The 12,790-nt window shown below is 38.6% G+C and overlaps 1 protein-coding gene across 1 annotated transcript in view; it reads right to left on the bottom strand.

Annotated features, from left to right (window-relative positions):
* Positions 1–2,157: 2,157 nt before the first annotated feature.
* LOC136872274 (uncharacterized) overlaps positions 2,158–12,790 on the bottom strand; it is a 35,595-nt gene continuing 24,962 nt past the window's right edge. Inside the window, exons 3-4 of the mRNA XM_068227409.1 lie at positions 10,378–10,470; positions 2,158–2,710 (exon numbers count right to left, since the gene is read on the bottom strand). Coding sequence (XP_068083510.1) covers positions 2,355–2,710; positions 10,378–10,470 — 449 coding nt within the window. The 3' untranslated portion in view covers positions 2,158–2,354. The remainder of the gene's footprint in view (positions 2,711–10,377; positions 10,471–12,790) is intronic.

The following is a 12,790-nucleotide window of genomic DNA, read 5'->3' as shown; positions in this document are numbered from 1 at the left end:
GCACAGTTTTTAGGAACATAGGGATAAATTATTGCCGAGGGAACCCGTACAGGAAATAAACGATTGATATATTCTATGTCAGTAACAGTAGAACATGATAAGTTCTAAGGAGATTTATTTTGACATAAATGGGCTATGTCCTAGAACCGGGGGTTACATGCAAATTTGTTCAACGAAATAGTATCATGTAACAAAACATGTGACATGATGTTACCTAGCAACAGTACCTTGAGGGCAGCACCGGCCGTGGATCTCTATAAAGAGAGCTTCACATGCCATGGATCTATATATCATGGCCATCCATCAATATTTCACATCACAGCCTGCACGGTTGCTAGGTAACATCACGTCACATATTTTATTGTAAGACATAATCATTTGGTTTTCCCAAAGCGAAATTTATACCCTTTTTATATGTATAAAAGGAGCCTATATTCATAGTCCACTGTCTGATGAGGTGGAGGAATGAGTATGTATTTTCTGGAACAACAGGACACATTCAGCTATATTTACACTGTCAACAATCCAATCTTCTTAATTTTATTAATATAGTTTATTAATTTACACATCACGTAAAATGTCTGTACATTCATTGTACAAAATTTAACAACCAGCCAATATTTTAAAACATCATTACTGATGATAACACTAATTTTAAAGTCTGGAACCAAATTTGTAGATGATAAATACAAAATTACTCGTACAAATTGACGGAAGAAATGTAGAAGTACAAATTCGTTTCGATTGCAATTTATGGTCATCGAAATGGCATTACAGAAATTAAATCTTGTAATTCAACATGCTATGATAGATTTCATTACTATATGAATATTGTGTTACAGATATAAGTGAGTGAAAATTTCAAAATTAGAAAATTCTTCGTTTGAGCAATCTTCTGGCATAGTAGTAGAAGTAACACTTTGAAAGGTTAAATACATATATTTTCATTATACCTTGGTATACTGTTTTGCCATTATGCATTCAGTCTGCTAGCTTCTGTGAATTAAATAAGCTCCTTCGCAATCTCTAGTTTACAACTAGTACTTTGCCCTCTCCTAACTCTAAATCTCTTACCTTGAAATAATTATAAATTGAATCTAACCATCATCGCCTTTGTCTCTCGCGATTCCTCTTACCCTCCATGGACGAGTCAATTACTTTCCTGGGTAATTTTTCCTTCTTCATTCGTCTCATATTATTCCACAACCGAATCCGTTCAAACATACGGCTCCATGTACTTCATTTCTAACTTAGATTTTATCTCCTCATACCGTGTACCCTCCCGACATCGTTCTTACCTATTTATCAGCAATCATTCACGCTATTTTCATGTATGTTACTTGAAGCTTATGAGCAAGATGTCCTGACCCCACCCAGCTGTCCCTTCCGTACAACAAGGTGGTCTGAAAGAGTTATGTGAAGATAATTTTCCCGGAGAACTTGTTTCCTTCCTACAGAATACTATTCATCGAAACTACGAACTCACTGTATTAGCTTCCTATCCGGACGTTTTGTTTAAAATAATGTGTAACATGGACGATTTGTCACATATCACTAAACGTCACTAGAACATATTCATTATCTATTAACCGACCTAGTTGGCCGTGCGGTCTGGGGCGCGTGGCTGTGACCTTGCATTCGGGAGATAGTGTCTTCATACCACGCTGTCGGCAGCCCTGAATGTGGTTTCCGTGGGTTCTCAATTTCACATCAAGAAAATGCTGGGGCTCTACCTTAATTTAGGCTACTGCTGCTTCCTTCCCACCCCTAGCCCTTTCCTATCCCATCATCGCCAAAAGACATATCTGTGTCGGTGCGACGTAAAGCAAATTCTTAAAAAAAATGTTATTAATAAGATAATTTTGTCCACACAAGAAAGTAATTAACTAATAATATGCGATAATTTCTCAAAGAAATTTATCATTTCGAAATCTTAATAGGAAAAACGTATTCGAAATAAGTAATAAGAGCGCGGATTTTATGCAGCCTGATAGGTTCGAATGCAAACTTACTGAATCAATAATTAACAAGTATACTTTACCTGCACAAAGGTTATGCTATGAGTTTTGCATAAACATTAAGGGTACGGCCCATCCAAACTCTTACAATTTATGTTACTCTCAGTACATTATGAAAAAGCAGGCTAGTCGCCACTTCCTAATAACCAAAATAGTTTGCATTCTAACCTATGACTAGCTTAAGATAGCGGGTCTGGACTAAGAAATCTCAGGAAATGACTCACAATGGTTTAAAGAACAGGCCATCCTCTATGGAAATTGGAAACGAGGACCTACAAAGGCAAATACAACATAAATTCAGCTTGTCCAGTCGCTGCACACTAGACTAGAATTTCACTAGAGGAAGGTACTGTTGTGCTCCTTCCCAGGAGCCACCTCGTCATATATTTCATCTCCATAATCAGGATCAGCAGGTGCCACAGGTGCCACACCCTGGTTGTCATCTCCTGGCGCTGTCGGTAGAGGGAGTCCGCCATTGTCTTCTGGTTTTATCCAGGCCAATCCATCCGCGCCCATGCGCATGCAGTCAAAATGTATTATGGCTAGAGGCGACTGCTTGTAGTAGGCCTCAAAGTCCATACACATATGTATGTTCACTCCCGGAGTGAAAATGTCGAAAAACAAGACGCAGAAGTGAAGATATTCTACGTATGGAATTGGCACAGGTACGCAGATGGGCGGAGGGTTCTTTCCTAAAACACATAGAGGTATGTTCGTTATTAATATTTATGAGTTATTGAGGAAATGCTACTTTATTAAGAAATTATACATATGGATATTGAAAAGGTAGGATAAAAATGATAAATACAGATTTTGAAGCAGGCTTATAGTACAAGAACCTTACAACGGGTTACGTATTTTCACTCAAATTAGTTGTTGCTCTCAATCTCTTCACCGGTTTCCGTGACGTACTGCAGGGAGAGGCGAAGAAAAGTTACCGAAACTTTAGCTTGTGATGCGATGGACTGGGGAAATGCTTTCTTGGTTTCCGATTGGTGGGGATAGAATACGCGGTCAGGCAGTACAGTGAACATGGTTAGCGGTAAGCGTAAGGAATGAGTTTAGGAGTGGAGTTCTTGTTCAATACACGTTTAATTTAGTTATCAGTATGGTGACGTGTAGCATTGGAAAATATATAGTTTAATTATGATGATCGACGCCTTTTTCTCCATTTACGTGGGTATGTGAATTCTCAGAATTCATGGTATTGGAAGACTGACAGTTAATTTCATGTAGTGCATGAAATTCTTCTTCACGATCAGAAAGCCGATTTTTGGTGTGGCATTACTGCACGCCGAATAACTGGCCTTAATTTATTTTTTGATAGTGTTAACTCAGAACGTTATGCGCAGAGCATACTTCAACCATTTTTTTTGAAATTTTGACTGAGGAAGAAATGCAGTACGTCCACTTCGAGCAGGATAACGTCACAGCCTATACAGCTCATCTGTCAACGCAGGGGTCTGATGTGCGAATAATTAGTCGTGGACTTTGGCGCCAGTGTTCTTCTGATTTAAGTACCTGTGGTTTTTATTTGTAGGGAACTTTAAAACAGGAAGTGTACAAGAAATAACCCATGTGCTCTTGAAGCCCTGAAGAATGACATCAGATGACTGATATGTGAAATTTCGGAGGTGGAGGCACACGAATATTTCGGAAGTTTTATACCAATGGACATAATTTTCAACAGATTCATTGAAAGGTAAGATCTAAATTAGTTTTCAGCTTCCTTCATTATTAGCTGTACTACCCGGTGTTGCCCGAGTAGTTTTTGAATGTTTACCTTTAAGATTTGAATTGCATGTTAATTATAAGTGAATTTTTGTAGAGTTCCTTATTGAGACGTTGATTGATATTTGACGATATATTATGTAGTTTTAGAGTTATTTATATGTGTTCTAATTCAAGTTTTAGATTATTTCACTTTCGGGTGAAACTTCATGCTTGTGGAAGCCCGAATTGACTGAGATATATTTGATCCATTCAAAAAGGTCATATGTATGTATTTACCTGTATTTGCAAACATATATCCATTATTTTGGGTGTTTTTCTGTCTTATCACTCCTCACTCCCCATGCCGATGGGATTGTACTTGAATTTAAGCGACATCCGGAATGTCACTGTCCACCCCAACGACCCCGAGAACTCTGGGTTCGAAAATACTATTGGTCACTTTCGAATATTCTTACATGTCATCCTCTTCCAATCCCCACACCTATGGGGGCGAGGAATGTCTCACATCCATAGTAATCTTTTTCTAGGTAGTAAGTCAAATGTGTGCCGTAACGTACCCTCACACATCCTTAATCCCGGTTATTTTTGCATTCATTTTAACCCGTTCTCAACCTCCATTCTCACTGCGACTGAAGTATGACTTAACCGGCATTCAGAGCGTCACAGTTCAACTCAGCGACCTCGGAAACTATGGATTCGACATTAATATCAATCGCTTTCGATTACTTTTATATTTCACCCCTCCCCTAGGCGTGCTTAGTGTCTTTCATCCCCCTCCCCGCAGTAATTTTTCAGATAGTAAGTCATTATGTGTACCAAGTTCAGTTGAGAGCTACTATGGAACCTACGTACATACATCCGTATTCTCGGTAATTTTGAGTAGTTTCTCCTTCACCCCTTCTCAACCCCCATGTCTATGGGGACTAAACTTGGGCTTAAACGACAGTCGGATTGCCAGTATTCATCTCATTGACCCCGAAAACTATGGATTCTACATTAATATCGGTCGTTTTCTAGTATTCTTATATTTCACTCCCTTTCCATCCAGTCCAGTAAGAAGATAAAGTTGGAATTCAAGCCCGTTAACTACCCACAGGAAAGTAGCCGATCTTTGATTCCTATATAACGCTGTTAACAGTTTATTTCGTTCTCCTGAACCTGTAACCTTATTTTCCCTTCATATTTCAACTAGCAAAATCAGGATAAATTCACCCCTTCATATTCCGTATTCCCGTCTCTCTCTCTTGTTCAAAGAACTGTATTTATCCGTATTCCCACCCTCCTTAACTCTTTATCTTCTGGCAGGAACTTGGACGTTTTCTCTTCGTATTCCTCCTTTAATCACATCTTCCGTTACTCAACCTAGTTCCTTACTTCATATTCCTTTTCTCTCTTCTCATTGCAGTCCTCTCTATTGTACGTAATGTAATATTTATTTACTTTTCACAATACTATACCGTTACTTATGTGCCGTATCTTACTTATTGTGTCCAGCTAGAAGGTCTCCTCTTCGTTTTACCTTCAATCTTTAATTTTCTTCGCTCTTTTCATTTGCCATTATTTTTTTGTTCTTAATTGGTTGTTTCCCTAAAGTCCTCTTGTCAGTTTTTAATTTTCTACTACTTTTTCATTATTTGATTTTTATTAGTTACTCCTTCATTCATTTTTTAAAGTTTGCATTGCGTTAATCTATTGTAAATATATTTCTCACTAGGGACTCTCTAATTTGGCATCTAGCTGTATTGGTTTACTAAATTGTACCGGGCGGTACACCTCCACGCCGCTAGTTTAAAAATGTGCGCCACTTGAAACTCCTCTGCTGGAGGAAGTCTGAACTTTATCTACGGTATTAATTTTCTACTTTATCAGAAGATGTCACTACCTGGAAATTTTGGAGTTTTTGAACTGTGTCATTTTCGACGTATTTTTGTTTTGCTTGTAGTAAGAAGTGTGAACTTTCTCTTCTAGAGGACACTACTGAAAAACTACAATGGTGCACCCTAGTGCGACGTGAAAGAACTATTTTTTGGAGAAATTTTTATTTCAAAAGTTTGTTTCTTGTTAAATTTCTTTCTGTTATTGTTTAAGTTGGCTGTATACCCCTCTCTTTCCCCTTGTTTTGTATTTAGCCAATCCCTAATTTCTTTTATTAATTTCTGACCAATCGGATGTATCTTCCCCCAACTTGAATATGTTGCTGTATCCTACCCAATAAAGAGTTTGTGGGAGGGTGTTCTCATTCCCCTAACGCCTCGAACTTTCCGCGAGAGTATATAAACTGCTGATTTTAGGGTCTCCGGGCCACTTCTGTTCCATCTTTTCGTGTGTAAAGTACATGGCAGGGGGCGGGAAGCGCCTCTTTCTTCGGCGGCAGTCAACAACCAGGTAATGGCCGATTAATTACTTCTTTTCTTGCTTGCTCAGCAGTTTAACTCTCGGGGCGGGTCCGAAGTTTTTCCATTATGTAACCTTCCTTAAATGTAAAGGAACTTGTATCTATTCTATCTTTTAAACTACATATTGGGATAGAGAGTGCTTAACCCTCTCGAGCTCCCACTCATATTGTTTTGAGGTGAACTTGTTTTCTCAACCTATTCTTCCTTAACATTATGTAAATTTGTCAATTTCTAAAGTCACCTCTTTAGTATGGGATTAGCCCTTGCATCAGTGGCCTAGAGCCAAATTAGGTTTTGAAACAAATACATTAGGAGTGCAAATCGCCTCCTCTCAAATTGTTGATTTAGAGGTCATGTAATTAACCTTCTTGTCATTTAACAGACCTCAGTAGGTTGGGTATTTTACCCCTGTGTATATGTCCTGAGAGGACAGCTTGAAAGTAGAATTAGGTGTGGCCTTTGACAGGCCTGAATTTTGAGAGCAAGTTGCTCTTTTCCCGAAAATTTTGTTTTCTGCGCGCCTCAAGGAGGCCTTACTGTGTATTTTGGAGCAAGTGCTCCTAGGTATGAATGGGGTTCTCCCCTCTCTGTTGACACTTGTGTTTGGAGTAAAACTGAGCTGATTGCTCAAGGATTGTGATCGCGGGGCTCGAAGCCCAAATCCTGTAAATACTGTAATTGTACTTTTGTTGCCTTGCTACTCTGTACCTGCCATATTTGTTATTTCTTGATTTTGAAAAGAAAATATAACCTTGTTAAATTTTAAATTCACTTTAATTTCGTAGCCTGAGACCTATTCACCACCCCGCACCTTCTTTCACCTCTAACTACCACGGAAAACTCCGTAACATAAATAATAAAATAAAATAAATAAACTGGGAAAAATACTCGTTTAAAGACGATAAATTAGGGATTGGAATAATTTATCAAGGGAGATGTTTGATAAATTCCAACTTCTTTAAAATCACTTTAAAAAGATAGGGCATCTGCCACCTTGGTAACAGCCCTGGATACAAATCAATGATGATGAGTGCATAGTTTCTCTTGTATCGTTTCCATGTTATTATGCCTAGTTAATGATCCATAATTAAGGAGTTTATGTTCAAAAATGTGCTATTTCCTCTTTCATGAATAGTATTTCGTCAACATGCATTGCAGTAGTTGAATGGTACCGAATGCCATGATCAACTGAGACCAGAAAGACGTAATTCCTTAAATTCCATCATAGATACGTTCCATGTCCCCTTTTTTTTAAATAAGTTTCCTTGTGTTTTTCCACAACTTCCTTATGGTGGAAATAGAACTTTTTGAACAGATACTCATCAGTTTATTATTAGATTACTATGGAGTGAAATATTATTATGTTCAACGCAGCATATCAACTGTCGCAAAACCGTTACAACAAGAAGTGCATTTCGTAGAACGCCAAAATATTCCATTACAAAACTGTTGTCACACCCAGTTCTTATATGCTGTGAAGACCTTACTGATGAACAGGAAAGGCAGCATGGAAGACCCCCCAAAAAGCGAAAGACGTATCCTCAGGAAAATTCATGGGCCAAGAATGTTCTCAGATGGAACCTACCGGCTGAAAGCGAACTCTGAACTGTACCAACAGTTGGAAACCGATAACACTAGCATGCGATGTAGGCGGCTGAAGTTTTACTGCCACCTTCTGAGCATGGACAACGGTAGGCTGAAAGCATGTGGGTCAATGAAGATAAAGGACTTAGCTTCCACTGAGATTTCTGATACTGATGCCTTAGACCTCTCTAAATTGTGTAAAATCTCGCAAACCTCTTCCACAGGGAAGAAAGGAAAAACTACTACGGGACTCATGAGGTATTGGGGACGGAAGCGAGCACCCAAAAAGGAACTAGTCATAAGTGCTCCCCAGTGGGTTTAATTCACTAACAAAATTGGCCTCGGACACTCAAGGCACTAAAAGCCACACGCCATTTCATTTACTAATAAAATAATTGTAATTTTAGCAGAAGTACGACCACGATGACAAGGTCTAAAATAAGCAGTGGTAAGGTAAGAGCCAGCAAGCTTGTAGTTTCACGCGGCTGTCGGTATTATGATCATAGCCACAGAACTTCCAGTTTTACATGGAATCCGAACCACAATGACGTCAATTTTCTTTTCAAACATTCTAGACACATTGACAGGGATCTGAACTGCGCCCAGCTTGGTGAGAAGCAAGTGACAAAGCCATACGGCTACCATACCCCTTTGAGTGTGAATTCTGTGTTCTTTACTGTGTCAAGATACCTGGAAGAGCTGAAGTGAGCACAACAATACATGTTAGCTTGAGGCTCCCATTATCTCGCAATACTGAACATGACTTTTCACAAACTATAAATTGTATCTTCTTAAACCAAAACCAAGGCATCGATATTCCTACTTTAAAAAAAATCAGATTAAACAATTTAAAATTTGTTATTATGTCCAGGTATGCTTTGCTCAGATAGTATCAGCCAGAGACTTACTAAACTTTACCCATGTGATGTAATACTTCAATTCACACTGTCGATGAGAGTTTATTAATTCTTTTATTAACTATCATTTAAAAATGTATGGAATTAAATATATTTTTAGGTATACATATGTATAATATCATTCCATACCTTTGGTGGCTATGATCGTTAAGGCACTGAAGTCTAAACGGTCTGACACCGAGGTTAGCCGGTTCGAGTCCCGTTGGTCGAAAACATTTTCACCATCAGAATGTTGGACGGCAGGGTAGGGAAGGTGGTGGCATACAATTTCTAATCACTAGATTGCGTGCCAAAATCCCGGAGTAAATTCCAAACCTCTCCGCAGTGCTCATATGGAGTGAGGGCATATGACGCTGTTGATGGTGATTCGTCCGTCGGATGGGGACGTTAAGCCTTGAGCAGACCCCTTGGTGCTATTCGACAGGAGTAGGCTATGTGCCGGCACCGGGTTTCACCCTCCCCCTTCCTACTATCATATATCAGGTCATTCATTTCATCTCATTAACTTCTCTGATGAGGTTGTCGTCAGGAAGGGTCATAAAAACCCGCTACGACAGATTCATCTCACCTCATACCCGACCCCGTAGGGAAACGGAACATGGGTTGGACAAACAAACAATCTTTTGTTTTTAGGTTAAGAACATGCTATCAATCAATCAATCAATCAATCAATCAATCAATCAATCAATCAATCAATCAATCAATCAATCAATCAATCAATCAATCAATCAATCAATCAATCAATCAATCAATCAATCAATCAATCAATCAATCAATCAATCAATCAATCAATCAATCAATCAATCAATCAATCAATCAATCAATCAATCAATCAATCAATCAATCAATCAATCAATCAATCAATCAATCAATCACTATTTATTAATTAATAGTGATCTGCATTTAGAGCTGTCACCTGTGTGGCGGATTCCCTATAATTTCTTTACCTAGTCTTTTCTTGAATAATATCAAAGAATTTGGAAATTTATCAAACATCTCCCTTGGTTAAGTACTCCAATCCCTAAGTCCTATTCCTGTAGACGAATATTTGCCCCAATTTGTCCTCTTGAATTCTAACTTTATCTTTCCTACTTTCCTATTTTTAGAACCTCCACTCAACCTTATTCTTCTATCATTCCAAGCCATCTCTCCACTGATAGTCATTTACTCATTCATTTATTCCTGACTTACATTTGTGCGAAGTTAGGGCTCGCGACCCTCCCTTACACTTAACTACTTTAGATAATAACATTTAAATATGTTAGGAAATAAGATTGATAACACTAATAATAACAAAAATAAAATTAAAGTGAATGTGCAATGTTTCACTGTTTTATGTTAAATTTTCTGGGTGAATGAGAGCCACAAGCCGACATGTATTTTTGTGCTTGAACTTGTGTGGTACCTTTTCTGTGGGTGGAGGGCGTAGGTTTATTTCAGCTATTCCATTTTTCTGTTAAGGTCGCCAAGTTCCCATGCACTGATTGATTATTTGTAGTTTGTAATTACTATTAAATCATTTTCTTTTATATTCCTGTTCATTTATTTATGGACAGTGTGTGTGTACTAGACATGATTACTCTCTCTCTGTCATCTCCTCTTTCAACATTTCGATGTAGCCGCACTCGTTTTCTTCCTTGTTAGTTTTCTTCGCTTCATGTTCATTTGCGTGCCACGACTTCCCGGCTCTAGCCTACATTCACCAATCCTAAGTGTGAGTTCTTTTACCTGAGATGCTTCTCTCAAAGATGATGTCATCATTCATGTACATCCTGGCCGTCAGAGAAAACTCGTACGGGTCGTAGGTCAGGTTCATACAAGCTGAAAGGAGAACGTTAGAATGGTTAGATATGCAGTGTGAAGAATCGTTGGAGAGAGACATACAAGGGGAATTAAGTACACTAGTCCCTAAGCATTAGAGATTATCACAGGTCTCTGAGGATGTGATGAAGGATGAGTTTGGGTAATACTGGGGGCGGTTACCTAGCTATACTATACTTTCTAGTAAAACAATAATCATCATTACCAGTTCGTGGAATATTAGAGTATAAGAACTGGGCTGAGTAGCTCAGACAATAGAGCGCTGTCCTTCTGATTCCTGGCTCGATCCTGGCTCAGTCTGGTGGTATTTGAAGGTGCTCAAATGCGTCAGGCTCGTGTCGCTAGATATACCGGCGCTTCAAAGAACTCCTCCGGAGCAAAATATCGGCACCTCGGCGTCTCATCAAACCGTAAAATGTAATTAGTGGCACGTAAAACCATTACCGGTACCATTATTATTATTATTATTATTATTATTATTATTATTATTATTATTATTATTATTATATTTAGTGGTCGATGACCTAGATGTTAGGCCCCTTCAAACACCGAGCATCAACATGATTATTATTGTTACCGTGTTTTAGCGGTAGGTAGAGGCGTAAGAAGGTGCGGGCGTGAATGGGTTTCAAACTACGGAATCAAAGTTAATGTAAAAGTAATTTAAAATTTAACTAGGTTATATTTTCTTTTCAAAAACAAAGCAATAACAGACATGGCAGGTACAATGTAGCAAAACAAGGGGAGATACAATATTTACAGGTTTTGGGCTTCACGCCCTGACTTCTGCGATCAGCTCAGTTTTACCACAAACACAAGTTTTAACAGAGGGGCAGAAAACCCCATTCATCCCTAGGAGCCCCTGGCTCCGAATTACACAGAAAAGCCTCCACGAGGCATATGACACTCCATTTTCAAAAGAGCGATCCGCTCTTAAAATTTAAGCCTCTCAAAGGCCACACCAAACTCTACCTTCAAGCTGTCCTCTAAGGACGTATTCACAGGGGTAAAATACCCAACCTACAGAGGTCTATTACATGAAAAGAAGGTTGATTATATGACCTCTAAAATAACAATTTGAGAGGAGGCGATCTTGCACTCCTAATACACTTTGTTTTTTTTAAAACCTAATCTGGCTCTGGGCCGCTAACGCAAGGGCTAATCCCATACTACAGAGGTGACTTAGAGAAGAACACTTTACATTACATAAACGAAGAATAGTTTGAGAAAATAAGTTCACCTCAAAACAACTGTGAGTGGGAGCTCGAGAGGGTTAGCACTCTCTATCCCAATATGTAGCTTTACAAGAAAAAGATGAAAAGAGTAATTACATTTTAGGAAAAAGGTTACATGATGGAAATGCTTCGAACCCGCCGCGAGTGTTAAACTGCCGACCTAGCAAGAAAAGAAGTTATTAATAGGCCATTACCTGGTGTTGAACGGCTGAAGAAGAAAGAGGCGCTTCCCGCCTCCTGCTATGTACTTAATACACTGAAAGATGGAACAGAAGTGGCCCGGAGACCCCAAAATCAGCAGTTTATATCCTCTCGCGGAAGATTCTAGGCGTTAGGGGAAAGAAAACACCCTCCCACAAAATCTTTATTGGTTCGGGAAAAGAAACCCCTACATAGAGGAAAAAGAAACACATTATTGGTGGAAAATTAATTAAAGAAATTCGGGATTGGCTAGATCCAAACTAAGGGGAAAAAGAGGGGTATACAGCCAACTTAAACAATGACAGAAGGAAATTTAACAAAGAACAAACTCTTGAAATAAAAATTTCTCCAACAAAATAGTTCTTTGACTCCGCACTAGGTCGCACTATTGTTGATCTTCAGTAGTGTCCTCTAGAAGAGAAAGTTCACACTTCTTACTTCAAGCGAAACAAAAACACATCAAAAGTGACACAGTTCAAAAACTCAAAATTTTCCACGTGGTGACATCTTCTGAGAAAGTAGAGAATTAATAGAATAGATAAAGTTCAACCTTCCTCCAGAAGAGGAGTTTCAACTGGCGCAACTTTTAAATAAACGGTGTAGAGGTGTACCGCCCGGTACAGACCTCCCCCCCCAAAAGTTCCTCCAAGGGGTAACACAGAAGAACATAAGCTTTGTTTCCAAAATAAGGTCCAAGTTTTGATGTTGATATTAAGATTAATTGCGGAAGCATTTATAAGATTTTAGTAATTTGGTTGGTTGCAATTTCAAAATTTTGTTGTTGCAGGTGCAGTAAAGTTTTTCTGTTGTAGTAGTTGAATTTCTGAAGATAAATCTTTAATGCTTAAAAGTGAAGAAAAGTTTTGCAATGTCCACCAAATATT

The sequence above is a fragment of the Anabrus simplex genome, chromosome 4 (assembly GCF_040414725.1).
Source record: "Anabrus simplex isolate iqAnaSimp1 chromosome 4, ASM4041472v1, whole genome shotgun sequence".
NCBI classification, from domain to species: Eukaryota; Metazoa; Arthropoda; class Insecta; order Orthoptera; family Tettigoniidae; genus Anabrus; species Anabrus simplex.
Note: the sequence above shows the minus strand (reverse complement) of the source record. Positions and strands in the feature narration are given on the sequence as shown.